General features: G+C 46.6%; 1 protein-coding gene across 8 annotated transcripts in view; it reads right to left on the bottom strand.

The window, feature by feature from the left end:
• The window catches only part of SMG6 (SMG6 nonsense mediated mRNA decay factor), a 228349-nt gene that overhangs the window by 108781 nt on the left and 97750 nt on the right, over positions 1-21818 (bottom strand). For all 8 annotated transcript variants that reach the window (XM_027624846.1, XM_027624852.1, XM_027624849.2 and 5 more), the window contains 3 exons: positions 20108-20224; positions 18381-18549; positions 5879-6080 (listed from right to left, as the gene is read on the bottom strand). In XM_027624846.1, the coding sequence (XP_027480647.1) occupies positions 5879-6080; positions 18381-18549; positions 20108-20224 (488 nt within the window). The remainder of the gene's footprint in view (positions 1-5878; positions 6081-18380; positions 18550-20107; positions 20225-21818) is intronic.

Below are 21818 nucleotides of genomic sequence, written 5' to 3'. Positions count from 1 at the left end.
GCTATCTCTCATTCTCTCTCTTTCAAATAAATAAATAAAATCTTAAAAAAAAAAAACTTAAAAAAAAAATAAAAAAAAAAAAATAAAAAAAAAAAAAAAAAAAAAAAGAATGAATGGGACACAATGTCAGACTTAAAACACTGACTTATATAATGTGACTTACAATAGCAGCCCCACCATTGTATTGAAAAGTTCTTCACTTAATTCTTGGTCAGACAATATGGAAAGGAAGACAAAGAAAACTATAAAAAAAAATCTACCCGGGGATGCTAGAATAAGCACTGCTTACATCTATTTATGACATAAATGCATTAGTACCATTAAATAACTAGAGCTTTAGGAAAGTTCTTTAGAGCCTAAGGAAAGACTACATATAGATCCTTGGTTAGTATCACCTATAGCTATACAGTCAGATGCACAGATTTTGAAGACAATAATTAAGTTTTTTTTTTACATTGACTAAGGCACAACATGAACTGAACATCTTTCTCCTAAAACAGTTTCCTTTTCATCATTTCTCCTGTGTATGGGTTGTTGGGGTTTCAACGAGAAAATGCATGTAAAGAGTTTAGCGCAGTGCCTGGGACATGATTAGTGACTGCAAGAGCTTAACTCCATTATTATTACAGTTCAATTACTTTTTCAATCACTTATGCACTATAATGCGGCAAAGAAGACACGGAATTTTATTTGTTTTGCTTCCTTTCAGGATGGCTCTATTTTAACCACAAATTATTATAGAAAATTTCATACACATACAAAAGTAGAATACTATAATGAACTTAACCCACCCATTATTCAGATGTAATAAAGATCAATATTTGGCCTTTTTTTCATTCATACTTCTATTCACAAATTATTTTTGAAGCAAATCCTAGACATCAAATCATTAGAACATGAGGGGTTTAAAAATTTATTTTTTAATTTTTCTTAAGTAAACCCTATGCCTAACACGAGGCTCGAACTCATGACCTTGAGATCAAGAGTTGCATGCCTGGGGCACCTGAGTGGCTCAGTTGGTTAAGCGTCTGACTCTTGATTTCAGCTCAGGTCATGATCTCAGGGTCATGAGTTCGATTCCTGTGTTGATCACTGAGTCAGGCTCCATGTTCAGCAGGGAGTCTGCTTGAAATTCTCTCTCTTCCTCTCCCTCTGCCACTCCTCCCCTCCCTCTCTGGAAGGAAGGAAGGAAGGAGGGAAGGAAAGAATTAAAGAATGAATGAATGAATCAACGCTATACCGACTGAGCCAGCCAGGAGTCCCAGAACATGAGGTTTTAAAGTACTACAGAAAAGGAAGGGTTCTAATCCTATACTTCCTGACTAGCTACATGACCTTGGGTAAGTAAATCACTTAACCTTCTGAACTTAGATGTCCAGCAGCCACACAATGAACCTAACTAAGATCACTTTCTTTGCCCTGGTTGGCTCTAATTGGTTTCAACATCTGTGATGTTTCTCTCAGAATGTACCCAGCTCCACTCTATTGCTTTTACCCTCATCTGTACTCTTTATTTTTCTTCTGGATAATTCCAATAGCAATCTGTTTTCTTACCTCTTGTTCATCACATACCCAGGTTTTTGTTTTTTTTTTTTTAAGCTGAATACTAGTCCTGCAAGATGTTCAATAAATCAAAAAGATCAAGGGTGAAGCAAGTTTGGGAAAGACTGCAAAGGCTATTCTCACAGTACACTATATTAAAAGCTCTAGTAAGTCTTGCAGTATTGGATTCTGTTTAACATTACTTTTTTTTTATTTTTAGAGAGAGAGAGAGCAAGTGAGCACGCATGAGTGGGGGGAGGGGCAGAAGGAGAGGGGAAGAGAGAGAAGAGCAGACTCCCCACTGAGCAGGGAACTCGATGATGCAGGGCTCAATCTCATGACCTGAGCTGAAATCAAGAGTAGGATGCCCAGCCGACTGAGCCACCTTGCTTAACATTACCATAACTTATATAATCACGAAACTCTTTTTCCTTTCACCTAACAATTAAGAACCTATAAAACTAGCGTTCCATAGAACATGCTCAGGAAATACAATGATATGTTAATGCCAAATCAGTGCTCCTTAAGCAATGCCTTCATTGGAATACTACCAGCTCAACAAGATTTCAAGAGTTCCTCCTTAATTACAGGTTCAAATTAACTTATATTGCTTCTCACGTTTGTACACGCCATAAACTGCCTCCCAAACTATGATGTTTGCCTTACAAGTCTGGATCTCTCTTGTTGTGTGTGCAACACAGTGTAATACAGACATGCTCAGTAAATGCCTGTTGAATGGGCATCAAGGTGGGACCAAACATGTGACCAATCTGGACCAGCACTGAAATTGCACATGTTGCTGCTACTGACAAGTCCTTGACATATTTTACATTTCTTGGTACTGAACACTAAAAGCTGGAGAAAATATCTATCTTTTTCAGACTTCTAAAAGGCCAAAGTTCCTAAAGATTCCCCCTGACAGGTCCATACTAATATTCTAGGTCAGCCATGGAGATGACCCATAGGACTTTATCATCATTTTTTCACTCTTCTCTTGAACCTCAGTCACCTCTTTCAAAAATAACAACAACAACAAAAGAACAAAGGTACTAATACCTACTTGGCAGGCTTATTGGGAGAGCTTAATGAAATACTATACAGAAGTACCTAATCCAGGGACCAATACATGACAGATATTGAAGAGATGTTATTTTTCTCTGCAATGGAGAATAAAGCAGAATAAAAAGAAAAGGAAGGGAACATGTCATACAGAGTAGCTAGGGAAGACCCTTCTAACAAGGTGACATTTAGAAGGGAATGAGAGAGCCACACAGCTCTCTGGGGACACAGTGTTCTAGGTTAAAGGGAAAGCAAGTGCAAAGACTCTCAGACATGAGTGCTTGGCTTGTGTGAAGAAGGGCAAGGATGCAAATGTGACTAGAGCATATTGGGTAGGAGGAGAGCAGTAGGAGCTGAGGTCAGAGTTAAGGGCGGGTAGAGGTGGTGTCATATCACTGAGAGTGTTGCAGGATGTTGTTAAAACTTTAGCTTTTACTCTAAGTGAGAGAAGCAGCCATCAGAAGGTTCTGAAAAAGAAGTGACATGATCTTATTGATGTTTTAAAAAGATCATTCCACTTGTGCTGAAAACAGACTGGAGAGTAGGAGGAAGGAGGAACCAGAGAAACCAGTCAGAAGGCATTGCAATGAGCTGATCCAGGGTGGGGTGGTAAGAAAGAGTTGTATCTGCATTTATTTTGAAGGTAAAGAAGACATGAACAGCTGATGAATTAGATATGAAGGTGTGAGAAAAAGAGAGTAGCCAATAACCCCAAGAATTTTGATATAAGCTACCCAAAGTCAAAGCTGCTATCTACCAAGATGGGAAGAATAAAGAAAGACCAGGTTTAGGGGAGAGTATGGATCTGGAGATGTTAGGTTTGACATACCTATTTCACAGTCCTCGAGGCGGAGACCTACCTTAGTCTCGAGCTGCCACGAGCTACAACTGCCCTGGGGTAGCCTGTGAACCACTACTACAGGCTGAGGGCATGGACTGCTGGCTCTGTATTCTTCTCTGGCCACATCATAGACTTATCATATGCTGCAGTGTACCATATGCTGTATCACATACACGTATCATACTGACACTGCCGCCGGGAGAGTTGATGAGGAGATAGGGGTTAGGAAGTGTGAAGCTGGTTAGGACTCCTTCCTTGTTCTGCACCAAAAGGCAGCTAAGCCAGTAGCTGACTCCCAAAAGTACCCTCCAGAGTCAAACTCACCTTGTGGTCACAGAGGAACAGTACTAGGATCCCCTGGCCCAAGCCACGCTTATCCAGTTTCTCTTCTAACTGACCATTTTCCACAACACGTAAACACTGTATGAGTTATCCTCAGCCTCACATACTATAATTCCCCATTATTATCCCCTTCTGACACTAGAAGAGCAGGATTTCACTCTAACTTTTCATTGGAAAAACATAAAATGAGTATTCCTCTTAGGAGAGAGAGGCTCTCACATTCCCAAGATCCATATTAGTCATTAACACATCCAAAGAGGAAGAGTTTTTGATAAGTCAATATGTTTAACCAAGGGGAATCTATGCAAAAATTCTATGAGGAATTACGTCACTGTTTACAGTAGTGCAAAAATTGAGAATAGTCCCTTGGTTCAATAAAGCAAAGACTTGTTAAAGAAATCTTGGCATACAAAAGAATACAAAGTGATAATCAAAAATGATTCCATATAGGGTGCCGGAGTGGCTCAGTTGGTTAAGCATCCGAATCTTGATTTTGGTTCAGGTCCATGATCTCAGGGTCCTGAGATCGAGCCCCATGTTGGGCTCCGTGCTCGGCATGGAGTCCGCTTGAGATTCTATTTCCCTCTCCCTCTGCCCCTCCCGCTTGTTCTCTCTCTCTCTCTCAAATAAGTATCTTTTTTAAAAAATGATTCCATATAAGAATACATTAAAAAAGCAGATTGCAGTCTGTATAATGACTCTCAGTTTTATATTTAAAAGTGTGTATACTAGTAGTTAAATATGATTACGATTAGCAAAAATAACAGTGATGTTACCACTGGGTAAAAGGACTGTGGCTAAATTTTTTTTTTTTTTACTTGTCTAATGAGTATATTAACTCTTTTCTACTAAGAACAAGTTTAAACATTTTAAATCTTCAATATAGCAATATTTTTTATTCAGTACAATCTCTTTCATATTTGCAGTTTATGGTTGGGATTTAGTTTTTACTATCTGACATTTTTTTAAAAAACATCTACCTGGGGCGCCTGGGTGGCTCAGTTGGTTAGACAGCTGGCTCTTGATTTCAGTTCAGGCCATGATCTCGGGGTCCTGGGATCAAGCCCTGTGTTCGGTTTTATGCTCAGCGGGAGTCCACATGGGGATTCTCTCTCCCTCTCCCTCTGCCCCTTCCCCCTGCTAGCACGTGCTCTCTCTCTCTCCCTAAGACATATAAATAAGTCTTAAAAAAAAAAAAAAAGCCATCTACCTATGTCTGTCTATATACTTCATCCAGGTCAAAAGGCTTCCACCTAAGAAGCCATTTATGGCCTCTTCCCCAAAGGCCTCCCCAGGGGATATGATGTTAACAACTCTGCAGAGAAGTCAGACACAGGGTTCCCCAGCTCAGCACAGGAGACTTTGTTCCCAGGGTGTATGGGTGCTACTTCCCCACCCTAGCAACTGCTACATGGGAACATGAAGCAGAGCAGACTGCCCTACCCTCCACACCTGGCCAAAGACCCAACTGTTAAGCAGAGACTAAGAGTTCCATAGTCCCCACCAGGCAACAGGCAACGAGCTTTGTTTTCTATAAACAGACCAGAAAAACGTTCAGGTTAAAACACAGTCCTTAGAGGAAGAAAAATAGAAACCAGGCAGCGGGGAATGCTTCATATTCCTAAAAGCTTTTTTTGTAAGTTAACACATGGTGTCTGCTTCTCTCTAGTCACCTATTTATCACTCTCCTCCTTAGAGAAGGGAAAAAGCCCTGGCTGTTTTCCTAGCGCAGAGTTTTGTGGCTGGGGGGAAGGAGGAGAGGGGGGAGGAAGGAGGGTGCTTCAAGCATGATGCAAACCATTTGGAGCTGAGTGAGAGCGCTGCCAACACAAGCTGCACTATTTAAACAAGTGAGGAAATGATCGTATACACAACATGCCAGCGAGCACACACACACACCAAAGGAAGTCGAGAGGGCTTTTTTTCAGGACACAGAGCTGGATGTCAGCGGCTAAAAGGTCGATATTTTCCCTTAACACCCTTCTCAATGACTTAATCATGTTCCGTTTGCACAGAAAACTTCCCAAGAATAAAAAAAGTCTGGAGAATTAAGAGGAGGGGTGAATGGGGAGGGATGTTTGGCCTGGGGCTGACCTTATCCGAGGTTTTCTCCACGTAGCAGGGGTCCTGAGGGGCAGCCAGCAAGGGGACAAAGCCTGAGAGAAGCCGATCCTCTTCCAGGATAAGAAGGGTGAGGTCATCGTCCGGGTCCTTGTACAGTGGCACCTCAGACTGATTCACCGCAGTCAATATGTTACAGAAATCAGCCAGCATCGACCACACATCCATAGCAACCCTGTGAGAAATAAGGTCAGAAAGAAGAACAGCTCTAAAGAGGGACCAGTTAAAGTATTTTAAGCTCTTGTGAGAAGGGAGGTACTGGTGGCAAATGTTGTCTATGGTTGGCAACTGCCAGAAAATCTTACCCAAAAAGCTAGGGTACAAAACTGCATCCATGGCAGCAATCTGGTGGGCAAGTGTCCATCTATGCAAAGTTGAAATTGATTAGGGGGAGTTTTTAAAATCCTAACCAGAGAGGAAAAGGAATTTAGAGAATCAGTTGCCTAATGCAGGTCCTGTCACCTTTCCAGACAGTGTGCCTGAGACACTTACTCAAACACTCTAGACACCCAGTGCCTGAGGCAGCTCCCAGAATTCCCCCACTTCTGTCCAGCCAAGTATATGCCACAAGATAGCAACAGAGCGCCAATCTCCCCTCCTCCCATACAGCGAGAGGGGCCAGTCACACCATGAAGCCATGAAGAGAGTCATGTGGGTTTTTTTCCCCTTATGATGCTTTAGAAATCTCTTCCTACATCTAAGCAGGAAAACAAACTAACACAAATAGGTGAAGGGGATTAAGAGTACATTTGTCATGATGAGCACCAAGTAACCTATAGAACTGCTGAATCACTATATTGTATACCTGAGACTAATATAATATTGTATGTTAACTATACTGGAATTAAACACTCCCAGCCCCCATCTAAAAAACCTCATTCCTGGCCTGCTAAGATCATCCCAGGACAGTAAAGCTTCCCATGCATCTCAGCAGATAGACCAGTCTCAGCGCTCCCTTGGCCAGCCACTCCCTCTCCTCTCTTTCATTTGTGGAAGGTTAGATACAGGGTCACCAACCATTCTGGTTTGCCTGGGACTGTCCCAGCTTTTGTACCTATGTCGTACTTCAAAAGGAGTGAGTTGCACAGGAGAGTTACAAAGAAAAGCTTTACAATTAGGGTCAAGAGGTGGAGTGGCAAGAGGCAAGAAGCAAAGAGCTCCGAATGAGCTCCATCCTGGGATCTTCCCAGAGGAGCTACTGCGCATGAGCCAAATCTGCTAGGGAGGGGCCTCGGCCTTAAGTAATCTGTTTCTTCCGCAGTCTAGGAGCCTTTGGGAGATGGCAGAAAAAAGGGCATTCAAGGGACATGCCACTGAAGGTGATGCTGGGGGAGAAAGTGGAGTAGGGGTGTGGGGACTCTCTGACTGGCTCCAGGTGGAAGGAGCCTGCACTGGTTTATTTACTGTAATCACTACACTAGGAAAAGGCAATGAAATGAAACATCTTGTTTTCAAGAGTGTCCTGGGAACCAGGCGGAACACAGCCCCATTAATCACACAACGGCACATAATCAACACACGTGTACTGCAGAAGTAACTTGCTTCACAGGCTTTGCCCGGGAAAGAGAACATGTTTGGGAAGAATCACCGGAGGGACGAGAGTTTTCTAAAGCCTTCTCTCTGCAGACACCGACAACCAGACTCATTCACAAAGCTCCATCTTTTGGCTCAGCTGAGTTTGGCTGTCAGAAATGTTTAAATATGGAAAAAAATAAACAGTTGCAACACGTTTCTGTGCAGAGATCTGCCTGAGCCCCTTTGTGATGTAATGGGAAACGCGGCATTCAGGCTACCAGCTGTAGAATAAACAGAACTTCGAGGGTTAAAAGGAACTGAACTTTCCACGACCCCATCTGCAGAGAAGAAAATAATAAGAGGAATGATGCACTGCCCCACAGCTCTGATAGTTTATCCTCCGGTCCCGGCTGCAGAGACAAGCACCGGATGTGATAGGGCTGCTCAGGGCCGCCTCCGAGGTTAGCGCTGCCCATGGGAGACGCACAGGGAGGCTCTTCCAGCTCCCCACTTCCTCCCCCAGTGCCCTGCTGGCCACTTGAGCCCACTGCCTGAGTCCAATCCCACAGCGCTGGTGAGCTCTGGCCAACAGGCAGTGCTCGGCTGCAGAGCAGCAATTTGGAAAATAAACAGGAAAGACGACAGTGAGAAGGAAGAAGGTGAAAAGTCTCCCAGCTGAATTCTTGGCTTAGGGGCCTTGGTTGGTGCTGTGCAGGTCAAGGACCTGACTGCTTCAGGACGTAGTTGGGGGTGGGGAGGTGTGGGCAGCAACACCCCAGTCAGGGAGAGGCAGCAGAAAATTACCCACGGCTGCCACAGTGGGAGGCCCCACATCCCTCTCTCATCCTCCCACCCCTACCATCTTGGATCCAAGACGAAGAAATATGTGGTACCATGTGGTTCTCATTACCATGCTCCCCTGTCCCCTAAGGCTCAGATAAACCCAAACTGACTCCTCCCAAAGACTGCTGGCCACAACTAGGGACCCCTGTCCACAGCTGCCTTTTGCCCATTACCACCCACCTTGTGCCAAAACCTTAAGACTCACTACAAAAATGGAGTGGATGAGAGTTCCTACCCCAGTGTTGGTTTGTAAGATAGCAGCTGGTGCCAAAAGACATAGGAAGTGTCCTGAGTTTCCAACTGAGAAATATAAAGGGGCCCAAGGGCCACGCTGCACTAACCAGAACCAAGGGAATACACAAAATGCTTCAATGAAAGGTCACTTCTGCCCTGATCCATTCAGACTGGTCTTGTGATTGAACTCTGATTCTAAGTAGCTGCTTTCTTCTGGTATCTTAGTGGGACGGCTCGAGATCACTTCATCAGTTACCTCCTCTCCCCATACGCACCATGGACACGAACACACTAATTAGGTACCCACGCACCATACCGTGACTCTCCACAGAGGGAGGGGAAGGGAAGTGTCAGGAAACTAGTACTAAAAAGAAGAGGTACTGGGGCGCCTGGGTGGCTCAGTCATTAAGCGCGTCTGCCTTCGGCTCAGGTCATGATCCCACCTGAGCCCCACATGGGGCTCCCTGCTCGGCAGGGAGCCTGCTTCTCCCTCTCCCACTCCCCCTGCTTGTGTTCCTGCTCTCGCTATCTCTCTCTGTCAAATAAATAAAATCTTAAAAAAAAAAAAAATAAAGGGCGCCTGGGTGGCTCAGTTGGTTGGGCGACTGCCTTCGGCTCGGGTCATGATCCTGGAGTCCCGGGATCGAGTCCCACGTCGGGCTCCCTGCTCGGCAGGGAGTCTGCATCTCCCTCTGACCTTTTTCCCTCTCGTGCTCTCTCTCTCTCATTCTCTCTCTCTAATAAATAAATAAAATCTTAAAAAAAAATAAAAATAAAAATAAAAATAAAAAGAAGAGGTACTTAGAAAAATTAGGTGAGGGGGCGCCTGGGTGGCTCAGTCTTAAGGTTAAGCATCCTACTCTTGGGTTTTGGCTCAGGTCATGATCTCAGGGTTGTGAGACTGAGCCCCACATCAGCTCTGCACTCAGCGGAGAGTCTGCTGGAGATTCTCTCCCTCATGCACCTCTCCACCCTCGCATGCACTCACATTCTTTCATCTAACTAAATAAATAAATCTATCAAGAAAACAAAAACAAAACTAGGTGAGATGCCTGACCTCTAAAGCTAAGGATGAAGTAATTCCTGGAACCTGGGCATCATCACCTCAGCTTACCCCCAACCAGGCCTCTGGGCAACCTGACCCCTCAGGTCAGTTCTGTGGGTGAACATAGGGTTTCCTGTCTGAGTGGAAGGGGAAAAGCTTAAGTTTTTTCCCACTCTAGCTCCTTATCCCAGGTAGGAGTACCTCCCAAGTTTCAACCCTCAGCAGCCTTTGGGTTCTGAGGGTTCGAAGTTAGCCTGGGCCAAGGAGCCCTAAAGTCAAATTCTGGTGCCTATGAGTTTTTTCCCAATCTTCTAGAAACACTTGGGAATTGACTCTCCGAAAGGTTTTTCAGATAATCTCAAACAACATTTGGTTCTAAATAGTGCTATGAGCCTGGGCAAGTGCCTTTGGCTTATTCTGGTCCCAAGTCATATTTTGGGGAAGCTCCCAGAATCCACAAAATCCCACTACAGTTCGGATGCATTCTTTACCAAGCAGACACAAAGCAGGCAGAGAATATGAAACTGTGTCCAACGAGTCCGTTTATGGCTCTCAGAATGGTGGCAAGGGAACCTCTCAAGCAGCTGTAATGTGATTAGTGAGCAAGGATCAGCAGTTGCTGGGTGACCCAGTGGACCAACCCCACAGAAACACCACACACCAGGAAAGCAGACCCCTGGCTGGAGTCTGAACACCAGATCCTAGCTTGGGACAGACCAGCAGTGGCTAGTTAAGAGGTATGTACTCAGGACCAAGGCTCACTCACTTCCCTACAGACATGCATTCACTTACTCCACCAGGAAAGGAAAAAAATAAGAGTTAATTTACTTTTTATTGCCTCAGAATTCCAAGGTTTAATGTAGCTGTCAGTTTGAGTGCGGTGCAGCTGCTGGCCGATACAATGCAGCCCAGGCCAGCCCAGGTGACTGGGGAAACACATTTCACAGAAATGAACCAATACACACTCTTGGCTGGTTGTTTGGGGGATATTGACTTGGGGAATCAGATTAACCCTTCAGGCTGGGGTTATTTCTGCATACACCACTGGAAAAGCAGCTTCAGTCCAAGGAACTGAGAAGCCTGGTATCAGGTAGACTAATAGGTTTCTGTGTTCCTGCACTTCTGGAGTTTTCTCACACAAGGTGTTATTCCACAAAATGCTCTGAAAGGTTAAGGTGTGAGACAGGTGAAGCAAGTTATACCACAAAAGAACTCCTATCTAGAACTCAGAAAGGCAGATCTGCCAGCTTTATAGGGAAATGGTCAGGTAGGAACTTTTCTACAAGTTCCATCTGGGGCGGGGCCAGGGAGGGAGACAGTTCAGAGAGTGGAGTGCTGAGGTCCAACCAGGTCTCAGTCCATCCTTCTGGCAAGTCTAAGGAGAACTGAGCCCTCATACACCCCTTCATATTTTTACTGGGTGAACAGGCTGACTGGTGATTAATATCAAGTACAATGACCCCATGTTACAAGCCTGCAGGGGCCTGTGGAGGTGGCCATTTCCTGTGTAATACCAGCTTGTTTAAACACTAACATTCAAACTCCACAGCTGCAGAACAAACCCGGAAAGAGTTGAGTGAGAAGAAGCCCTGCATTGTGTTTCAGAGCTATGGAAGATCAGAGCTGTAGTACAGATGGGGAACAAGTTGGGTTTTTAGTTCCTGGGATGAGGAGTTCTGGAAATATAGCCAAGGTGGCACAGAAACTAGGCACAAGGAAGCTGGAAAAGAGAAAGCCCATGGACTATACATACAAGGGGAAAGCCAAAAGGCCACAACAAGAGAAATGCTCTTAAGATATGCAATATGCTCTTTTAAAAACTTGTTTGCCTAAGGACCATTATATTCCAGCTCACAACTCCCAACATGGGGTTCCATGGCCAACATAAGACCATTGCAGCCCTGAGGACTTCCCACTCAACTGGAGAAAACTGCAGGTGGTGAGCAGCTAACAGCAGAAAAGGACCTGAATGAAGCCCATAGGTCTGGTAGAGTCAAAAGAATAGTACCTCCCCTTAAAATGGCTTAGGAAGCCCCTCTGTTAAGCTGAGATGTCATGCCAACTCTGTTTTCAGTGGGCTGAGGATCTGGTCTGGTAACGATGCCAAGTAGCTCAACAGGCTCTGGAATGGGGTAGAAATGAGGGTGGTGGGAATCTTTGCGGCTCTCTCTGAGATTAAGGAACTGTAGTGCATTTTCCAGGTGCCACCATGACTTAAAGAGGAGACATGGGTGTCAGAGATCACTGTTTTAGGAGTTAAGACATGGGCAGCAAGACACCATCCTCTAAGAATAACAGCTGTTTATTAGGTGAATATAAGAACCTAAGACTTGGTAAAAGATAATCCCTTCTGCCTTTGTAGTTTATACAAACAAGTCAACTTGGGCCGTTGGGAGAGTGTCCAACTTAAACGAATTCTGCCCAAGAGGGCAAATTGAATTCTGAAGCCCAGTCACCCTGCATTACTCCAGGAACATAAACTTCTTCATGTTCTAAGCAGTACAGCTGGAGCCCTTTGGCCAACAACAGGTCACGGTAACCTCACTCCAGGATTTCTCAAGTACCTCTACTGTGCCTCCCTCAACCTCTATCTAGGTCAGTGCCTTATGTGATTGCAGTTTTCCCAAGCTACATTCAACATGTATAGCCTCTGTTGCATCACTCTGGTGTGTTAAACCCATCAGCACTCTGTGTTTGGGAAAGAGCAGCCCCCAGGGGACCTCAACATCTCCACGGCATGAGTGAAGCCCTCGGCGGCCTCCCTGGTGCGGATTCTCACGGTTCCTGCCTCTCTCAATTTTTAGCTGTAACCACTCCAACACGTCTTCTTAGTTTAGCACACATTGGACCCAAATAACCTCAGCCCAGAGCTGGAAAGTACGCTCCCTGGGGTCAGCTGCTGTACCCTGTTGGGGTCAGACTGGAGCCTTAGGCCAACACCCCTTCCTCTCACAAGTCCTGTGAGAGGAGTTGGGAGGGGACAGAGGCTCCTGCCGTGGGAGAGATCACGTGTGTCTCACACTCAGCACTTGGAGGAAGAGGAACCCCCTGGTGCCAGGCTGTAGTGCTGACGCCCCAACCCGGAGCCAGGGAGACTGGGTGGGGAGCCAGGGCAGCAAAGGGGCTTCCCACAGTCACCACCACTTCCTTCAGGGAAGTGCTGATGGACTATTACTTAGTGACCTCCTAAAATGCCCTTTTAGGAAGACGTATTAAGCGTCCTTGAAGGGGTGCCGATTAGACTTGGGATTAGTTATTTTCAGAGCTGCCCTGTGAGGGTGAGTAAACTAGCTGTTTTTTAACTCAAGAATTTCTATCTCGTCTACAGGGTCAACACATGTAGGCTCCCTGAGGAAATCAGCTTACTGCATACTCCCTACATATCCCTATGTCTCCCTGTGTGACAGCACTCAGAGGGCTCCCTACAAGCCTTTTCCAGCATGCTCTGTAGACTATACAAGACAAGCCATGGAAAAGTAGCAAGTCCAGGAATTTCTGGAGTTTTTCTTCTTCTTCTTCTTTTTTTTTAACAGTACTCCAATCCAACAGTGTGATAAATGCATCCGAGCTACAATTAGGAAGATATATAGCATCAGAATGCGAAGGTCTGGGCAGCCTGGTGAAACGCGGGCTCTCCAGAGCCCCAGCTATGTTTCCCATTATGTAACCCTGGTCATGGGCAGACAGCCAGACTCCAAATGAAAAAGAGACTCTGGCTTGGCACTGGTTCTATTTTCCTATCCTCATTCGGGGTCAGCGCAGTGTCATACAGCTGCAGAGAAAGCTCTGGGGATTAAACCTGGGAAAGCCTCCAAGACCAGGACCTGGGTTCAAGTACCAGCTGAAAGCAATAAACCAACTGCCACAGCTGGGCTAGGTTTGGATGTTCTCAAAGTCCCCTGACTCTTTCACTTACTGAGAACTAGAGATCAAGATGAGGGAAGATTTGGCTTCAGCAGAGACTATGAAATGAGGTAGGCTGTCCCACTGCCCTAGCTTGCCAAAGGTCCTAGGATGTGAGGGGTCACTATGCTTAGGCTCGTGAAAGCCTGCTGCTCTGCTCCTCTCCATCACCTGACATTCACAGCTTACTTCATGGTCACGTGGTAAAGTGGGGAGTAGCTACCTCTCCTTCCTAACAAGAGGCCTAGTGTAGAAACCATGTTCCCCACTCCTCCTCCCCCACACCCCACAAGTAGATGGTCCCTCCAAACACTGGGTCTGTTCTAAATAGACCAAAGCACTCTACACTGTCTTTTACAGCAGCCCAAGGCAACTTTCCACACCCTGCTACAATCCCCTGTACCAAAATCTCCGGGGATATAAAGCCATCCTATCACAAGTACAAATGGGAAGCCAACCTACTTACTTGCTGACCCCAACACACATACCTATGAGTGTCACGGTGTGGAAGGCACAAGTAGCCCTGAAATCCTGCTCTTATCACTCTGCGGTGTTGGTGGTGTCCTGTCATCATCATCCTATGTGCTCCACATGTGCCTAAGTGGCTACTGCCCAGGAAATGTAGATTTGACTGGAAAGAAGAGGAATAGGGGCAAAAAAGGAGAGAACCAAGGAGACTAATGATGAGCTCTGGAATTCCCCTAAGAAAGCTTTGGAATGATTCTGTAACTGTACCAGAGAAAGAAGGTAAAGGAATGAAAGACAGGGAGGGAATGAAGGGAGATAGATGAAATAAGGGTCCAAGTGTGTCAGGGAGACAATTTGGGAATGAGGGTTTCTGGAGGAGAAGCAAACTGCAAAGGTAAGCCATCTGATCACCTTATGTTAGAATCACTGAGGGATCTGTCTCTGCAGAGAACAAATGCAGGCGAAAACCAGTGAAAACCTGCAAAGGAGAGATGTTAAGTAGAAGCCATTTCCTTCCTACTCTCTTGAGAGCATTCCTAAACCCTCCAAAATGAAGATCAGCACAAGGACCTTGGGAGTGTCACAGGGATTACTATTCTGACATCTACAGAACTATCTGGAGTGTGTTATTCCCAATGGCCTTAAAAGAAAAGGCTCCAGAGTATGAAAGATCAGTGAGCATAAGAGGCCACTCTGAAATCCGTAGAACCACCATACCCTGCCAATCTCTCAACCATAGTATTTACTCAGTGAGTGTTAGGCAGCTATATGAGAAACTGGAAAGGAGGAAGGTAAATTCTCATTCCACTTTTCCAGCGCTTGGATCTGACAGCTATGAGGTGGGACTACCCTCAGTGGTGGTCAGGCCAGGTTTGCTCTGTCCACCAGAGGCCCCAGCCCTCAAACTACCATGTCTTGTAGTCAGGCCCCAGGACAGCAAAGCTCCTCTTTTATGCTTAAACCTGCATTCCAGAAACAACCAGCTGCTGATCCCGATTGCAGAGAGAGCGCAGAAGGGGACTCCGTTCCCTACCACACTGGCTCTAGCCTAGACTGGATTCATCAGTGGTGCCCACAGCTATACAGGAACTTGTTTACTAGGCAATCAGATTCAATATGTTATTTGATCAAATTTGCTCTCCCTGTGAAGAACAGTCTGAAAAGAAAAAGCAAATCTGTTCAAGTGTCCCAACCCCCTCTGCCTCTCTGTAGCCTTGGAGGGGAAGCCTAGCTGGGGACGGCTGGAGCTTGGACCACGTGCCCAGCTGCAGATTGAGCCCTTGCCCAAAGATGGGCAGCAGCTTGCATACGCCGGCAACGGGCCATTTGCTACAGCATCCAAAGAGAAAACAGACTCAGCACCTCAAGCAAATGAGGCCCAGCACTTCCTGTGTGAGCTTTCCATTTCCTCAGCCAAACAAAAGCCAAAGGGAGTGGGAGAGGGAGGAGGGATAAAGGGAGATGGGTCACAGAAGAGAGTTAACAGGACTGATGGCCAGGATATGGGTAAACAGGAGCTGGATGGACCATATCTAAGGGACCTGTGGTTGCGAGTTGAGGTGACCCAGGGAAGGCCCAAGCTCCAGGGACAGATGGTCTGCTTCCCCACCCCCTAAGAGGAAGGGAGGAACACTCTGTGACCCCTGTGCAGGCTCAGAAGCAGTGGCTTCAGATACTTGGAGAGCTGAGACCTTCCTTGTCAGTTTCTTTCCAAAACTGCAAATTGCCTAGTCGGCATTATAGATTAACAACAGCCTGAAAAGTTTGAGGCTGTACATGTTAACTGTTTAGGGAACACCGCCAGGAAACGGCTGCCCCTAGCCAGCAGATCAGTCCATTCCTCTGTGTGACCCCAGCTGCTTAGCTGATGGCTCATCCCTGGTTCCTAAGGCCTCAGCCTGGGGTGCATTTTGGGAACCTAGGAGGGTTCACAGGAGGATGCAGAGAACTGTCTGATGCTGTGAGCATCAGCCACACAGTTACAGAGCTAGAGCTGGGAGGGAAGGGGGAGAAAGAGGCACACAGTTCACACAGAGAGGTCAATAAACTACTGGCCAGAAATCTCTCCTGCAGCCTTCCCTCTGTGGGTCACCCATGAGTGGAGAGACTTACATGGGCAGCGCCCAGCCCAGAGAAGTACCATCGGCAGCAGCCTAGGTCTCCACACTCTGTCCTCCAGTATGTGCCCCTTCCAGAGGAGAGCACTGAAGAATGATGAAATGCTGGGCATGGATGCTCGCTCTCTCTCTCTCTCTCTCTCTCTCTCACACACACACACACACACACACACACACACACACACACGCCCAGCACAGAGCCTGAAGGAGCTGAGTACGCTGCACCTGCCAGACACCACAAAACAAACCACAGGGCAGGGGGGCGAGAGAAAGAGAAAGGAAAAGGAGAAAGAGAGAGAAAGAGACAGAGACAGGAAGAGAGAGAAAGGTAGAGGGAGGGAGAGATGGACAATCAACAGAGTTGACCAGAGATGGGCAGCACCAACATGCACACACATCAAGAAACTATTGTGCAAACATGAACATACACACATAGTGACACTAACACAAGAAAAAAATGGGACACATAGAGAGCAGGAGTCAGCAAACTTTCTGTAAAGGGCTAGATAGTAAACATTTTGGGCTTTGCAGGCCAGAACGTCTCTATTGTAACTACTCAGCTCTTCGGCTGCACTGCGAAAGCAGCCACAGACAAAGTGTAAACAAATAAGCATGGCTGTGCTCCAGTAGGACTTCATGGACACTGAAATTTGACTTTCCTAATAATTTTCACAAGTCATGAAATACTATTCTTTTTTTTTTTTCAACCGTTTAAAAATGTAAACCATTCTTAGCTCCTGGGCCACAGTTTGCTGACCCCTGATGCAGACACACACAAACACCAGAGGCAGATAAATAAGGGGCAGGCAGGCAGGCACGCGCCAAGCCAGGCAAAGACAGGCAGGCTAGAGGTGATGCAGGCAGGGAGACACAGACGAGGCAGGCAGAGGCAGGTAGCTACAGGCAGACCCACATACACAAAAATGCCCCTTCCAGCACACAGACGCCGACTTACACATAGAGACGCAGTCACGGACAAACGCGACGCAGACAGTCAGGAACATACATACACACTCCCACAGGACACAGTCCCACACGCAGAGACATGGACAGGACCAAAGCACACATGGACTGACATGGACCCAGAATCTGAGAGAGACACAGACAGACACACTGAAACAGACCCTCATGGAGACACATGAATCCCTTAAAGAGACCCCTTACACCTAAGGATAGAAAGAGACATGGACACAGACACATGTAGACACATATACACGGGCAGACATGGACGGGTACACCAAAAGACCCTCAGAGAGACCCCTAGACAGACACACACAGACCCTCACACTCAGACACAGATACCCAGACATACACAGACAACCAGAGCCAAAGGCACACACAGAGCTAGAACCTACACACAGATATGGACACAAGAAACAGCCATGCGTGTGGGGTGCTTGGGTGGCTCAACTGGTTGAGCGTCCAACTCCTGGTTTTGGCTCAGGGTCCTGGGACCAAGCTCTGAGTTGGGTTCTCCGCTCAGCAGGGAGTCTGCTTGTCTCCTCTCCCTCTGCCCCTCCCCCACTCATGCACACTCTTAAATAATTAAATCTAAAAAAAAAAGAAAGAAATAGCCATGCATGGTTACACAACTACGTAAATATACTATGCTACTGAATCAGATACTTAAAAATGGTTAAGATGACAATTTTGTTACATATATATTTTACCACAATCTGCAAAAAGAAAGAAAAAAGTCACACGAGCGTACAAACAGATCTACATAAACGCACCCAGGCAGACACACATACTCCCCAGACCAACACGCCCCACACCTAAAATGCTCTGACAGACAGCACGCTGACACACAGAGACAGGGACATGGGACACAAAGTGACTGGAAGAGAGAGGTGTGCGCATTTGCCCTCCTCACGCATTACAGTGTACGAGAGGAAGGCCCGAGCGGAGTGCTTCTGGTGGCACAAGCAGCGGCAGCACACAGCCTGACGGACGTGTGGAGCTAGACTCAAAGTGAGAGCAAGAGACCAGGCCTCCCCCTCACACAGACACATGCCCGGACAGGCAGCTGCAGACATGGGAGGCATGAAGAGCATGAAGTGAGAGCAAGAGAGCAAGAGCAAGGACAAAGAACAAAACAGAGCAAGCTACAGAGCGACAGAGGACAGACTGAGAAGAGGAGGGACAGGCTGGACAACAGGGAAAAACAGCCTAAAGCCTCAGGGCACAAGGAAGGGGTTCAAGGAAGTGAAAAGGCAAAGTTCAAATGAGGAGGGAAGAGAGGAACAAGCAGGCAGCGGTCGGGAAGAAACAAAGAGGACCAGGAGGGGAGCTGTGGCATCACAGGTGGGCCGAGGCCAGCGGTGCTGAAGGAATGAGCAGGCCGACTCACTGTGAGGGCAGGTCCAGGGATGTGGGTGGAGGATTCCAGGTGTCTGGGTAGCCGAGCATCCAGTCCGACCAGACTTTCACACTGGGAAGGAGTTCCTTCAGGTCCGGGACAAAGGAAGACACCTTGATGTCATCTTGGTCATCCTCGTCCTCAGGAGAGGACAACTGAGCTGCAGAGGCAAAGGGTGAGAACTGGGCCTAGGTCTGCTGTGGCCCACGAGGGAGGCCTGGGGCGCTGGGACGGCAGCAAGCTCTTAGGGAAGGGAGACCAAGTCCACAGGAAAGCTGGGCCCAGAAGCGGAGGACAAGTGCCAGCACCTAAGAGGATTCTGAAAAGCAGGACAAAGAGAGAACCAGTGCACTGAGTCTGCCCCTGCAGAGAGCTGTTTCTGCTCCACCGGTGGCCTGGCTGAAGTTGCCACTCCGGCCTCTAGCCCCCCCTTTAGCTTTCCTTCAGCACCGCACCGAGATGGCACCAGAGTTCCTGCCAAAACTGCATAACCTGAATTTGACCATGAGGAAATATCAGAGAAACCCAAACTGGGGGACATTCGACCAAGTAAGTGGGCCGTATGCTTCAAAAATGTCAAGGTCATGAAAGAGAGAAAGACTTGAGAAAACCATTCAATGCCAGACTGCTGAAATTTAAAGGGACATGGCATCTAAATTGCAATGTGTGATCCTGGAGTGGGTCTTAGACCAGAAAACAACTTTTTTTAGGACAACTGGTATAAACTCAATAAAGTCTGTAGATTCAACAACAGTACTGTATCGGTGTTGGCTTCCTGATTTTGATTACTGCACTGTCATGTAAGGGAATGTCCGTGTTATTCGGAAATATTCAGTCAACTGAAAGGGCTACCATGTCTACAACTTACAATCAAATAGTTCAGAACAAAAATAATAAGCATGTGTGTGTGTATAGAAAGAGAGAGAACTTAAAGCAACTACGGTAAAATGTTAACAAATGGGGAATCCGGGTGAAGGATATGTAAGAGTTCTTTGTATTATTCTTGCAACTTCTCTATAAATTTGAAATTGTTTCAAAATAAAAAGTAACCTCAACCCTCCCTCCAAAAAAAGGCAGCTCCAGAGTCTGGAGGCATTCACAAAATTGAAGTGGCAGGGGGATAACAGAGGGGCCTCAATACTCACCAATACTGATCCAGGAGCTGAGAGAAAGGGGCAACCTTCAGCCCTACCTTACACAGCTCAGCAGTCAGGCTTACTTCTCTAAGGGCAACCTTAATGCATATGGGGGCATTGATCAACTCAAGGGCTAAAAACAGCCCATGCTCTGGTTCAGTGAGTCTTCCAAGGTGGCTGGTCCACAGTGGTTACAACACCCACCAGTACCAGACAAAGAAGGACACAGAGATAGAGCAGAGAAACCAAAATATCAATTATGAACAAGAACGGAAACACTCTTTGCTGGTTTTCTAACGTTGCAGGAACCCACAGCAGCTTATAGATACAGTAAAAATCTTAACTACTAGAGAAAAGGGGGAGGGGATAGTTCCCCCAAGAACAGAGGGCTACAGAGGTAAACAGAATGCAAAAGGAGGTGGGGCTAGTTAGGTGGGCAGACGGAAGAGGGGTTATTGGGAAGAGCAAGAATATCAAGTAGAGGGAAGAGATGCTGAGAAGGTAGGGTGGCATTTTGAGCTTGTCTGCAAAGGGCCCAGGCAGGGGAAAGGCCATCAGTCAGGGGGTCCCTCATCTGCTTACCTTTGGCAGACTCCTTAAGTAAGTAGGTGCAGCGCCGCACCAGGAGAGAAAACATGGCCAAGCCCAGCGCTGCGGCTTGCTCCTGGATCACAGAGCGACACTCCTCCGAGAAGCAGTCTGAGGAGAGGCAAATGAAACTCCATCAGTGCCCTGGGGGGTCAAGGGCTACTCTTCTCTACCTCACTAGGTGCACATCGTTGGTCATGTCACTGAGCTCCCCTTCCTCATCTAAGACTGGGGCTAAGTAGTAATATTTCCTCTCTCTTAAGCATCGCTACAAGGCTAAATGAAATAATGCACGTGAAGCATTTACCACGATGGCTGGTATATGGGTAAGCACTTGATAACATTATTATAGGGATCCCCTGTGTAAATTCTGCATCACTTCCCCAGGACCAGGTACCCCAAGGTGGACAGTTTGGGCCAGAGCTACAGGTTCTCTGTATTTAGTTGGCTACTAATAATGTGAAGCTATTATAGTAACAAGAAGTCGTATTTAATTAACTCAGTCTCTCTAACATACAGCTAGAAGGAGTACAAATATCAATTAAGATCACAAAAATACAAATTTAAGTTATCTTCTTGAGTCACTAACTTTGGTTCCATCCTTACCTTCCGTCACTCCTCCACTTACAAATAACCTATTTTCACTGAATGAGTTAATTTTACATAGGAAAATGGGCACATAATAAGCACTTAACCAGTGGTACTTCATATTTTCACAAATTCTTTCCCCTAGGGCTAAAAAATAAATCTCTGGCTCCCAATCCCAGCACCCTCTCCCTCTCACTTTCTCAGCCTAACTTCCTTCTGGCTGCAGGTCAGCGACAGGAGCCACCTTGGTGGTGGCCAGAGCTATTCTTTGGCAGAAGCTACAACATACACTCTCAACACCCTGCCTGTACCTACTCCTTGTCAGTGGCCCACCCTGATAGCCACTTAATCCAGACTTGAGAGGAATGGTGACAAACAGAAGGCAGCAGTCCAACTGCAGCCTCAGAGGAGGAGACAGACACCCAATACGCACAGGATATGGAATCAGGCGCCTGGTCACTCGCTCTGCCATCTAACCTGTTCATTCCCTCCGTAATAAAGGAGAACACTCCGAATCTCCGAGTGTTAAAAGGATAATTAGCCACATGTTTGATCTCTGTGCCTGCCTGCATGTTAACCTCAATAGTCAGAGGGAAGCCCTCTTGCCTCTCTCCTCATTGACACTAGGTCTTGTCAATGGGGCCTAACTGAAGTCTGTACTCCAGGAGATGCTACACAACCACACAGTTACTCCTAACCGCCTTGGCCACAGGAGCAAACATGACTGGAGTATATAAAGCCAGCCCCAAACCACTTTAGAGAGCTCTGGGAGTGAGAAGGAACAGGCTGCTGGTCAGAAGGTCCCAACATATGAATAGCATCAGTGTAGCAAAGTACTCGTCTGTTGTGGCTTTCTTGCCATCCTTCCAGATGCCGACTGGTCCCAAATGTCACCCTCTAACTTTCCGACTCAACTGTGGCAGGCAGTAAGGAAGTGGTAACAATCCATGTGATTAGAATAGGTCACCACTCTCATTCCTCTTCTGGTAAGGCCCTAAACCTCTGCTACAGAGACCAAGATACAAGCATCTAAGAACCAAGAGGGGAGAGAGTAGAGAGCAGGGAAGGGGAAGATGTATATGCCATCCTAAGAAAAATGGCAACTTCTCCCCTCCAC

This window comes from Zalophus californianus, chromosome 16, assembly GCF_009762305.2.
Source record: "Zalophus californianus isolate mZalCal1 chromosome 16, mZalCal1.pri.v2, whole genome shotgun sequence".
NCBI lineage: Eukaryota > Metazoa > Chordata > Mammalia > Carnivora > Otariidae > Zalophus > Zalophus californianus.
Note: the sequence above shows the minus strand (reverse complement) of the source record. Positions and strands in the feature narration are given on the sequence as shown.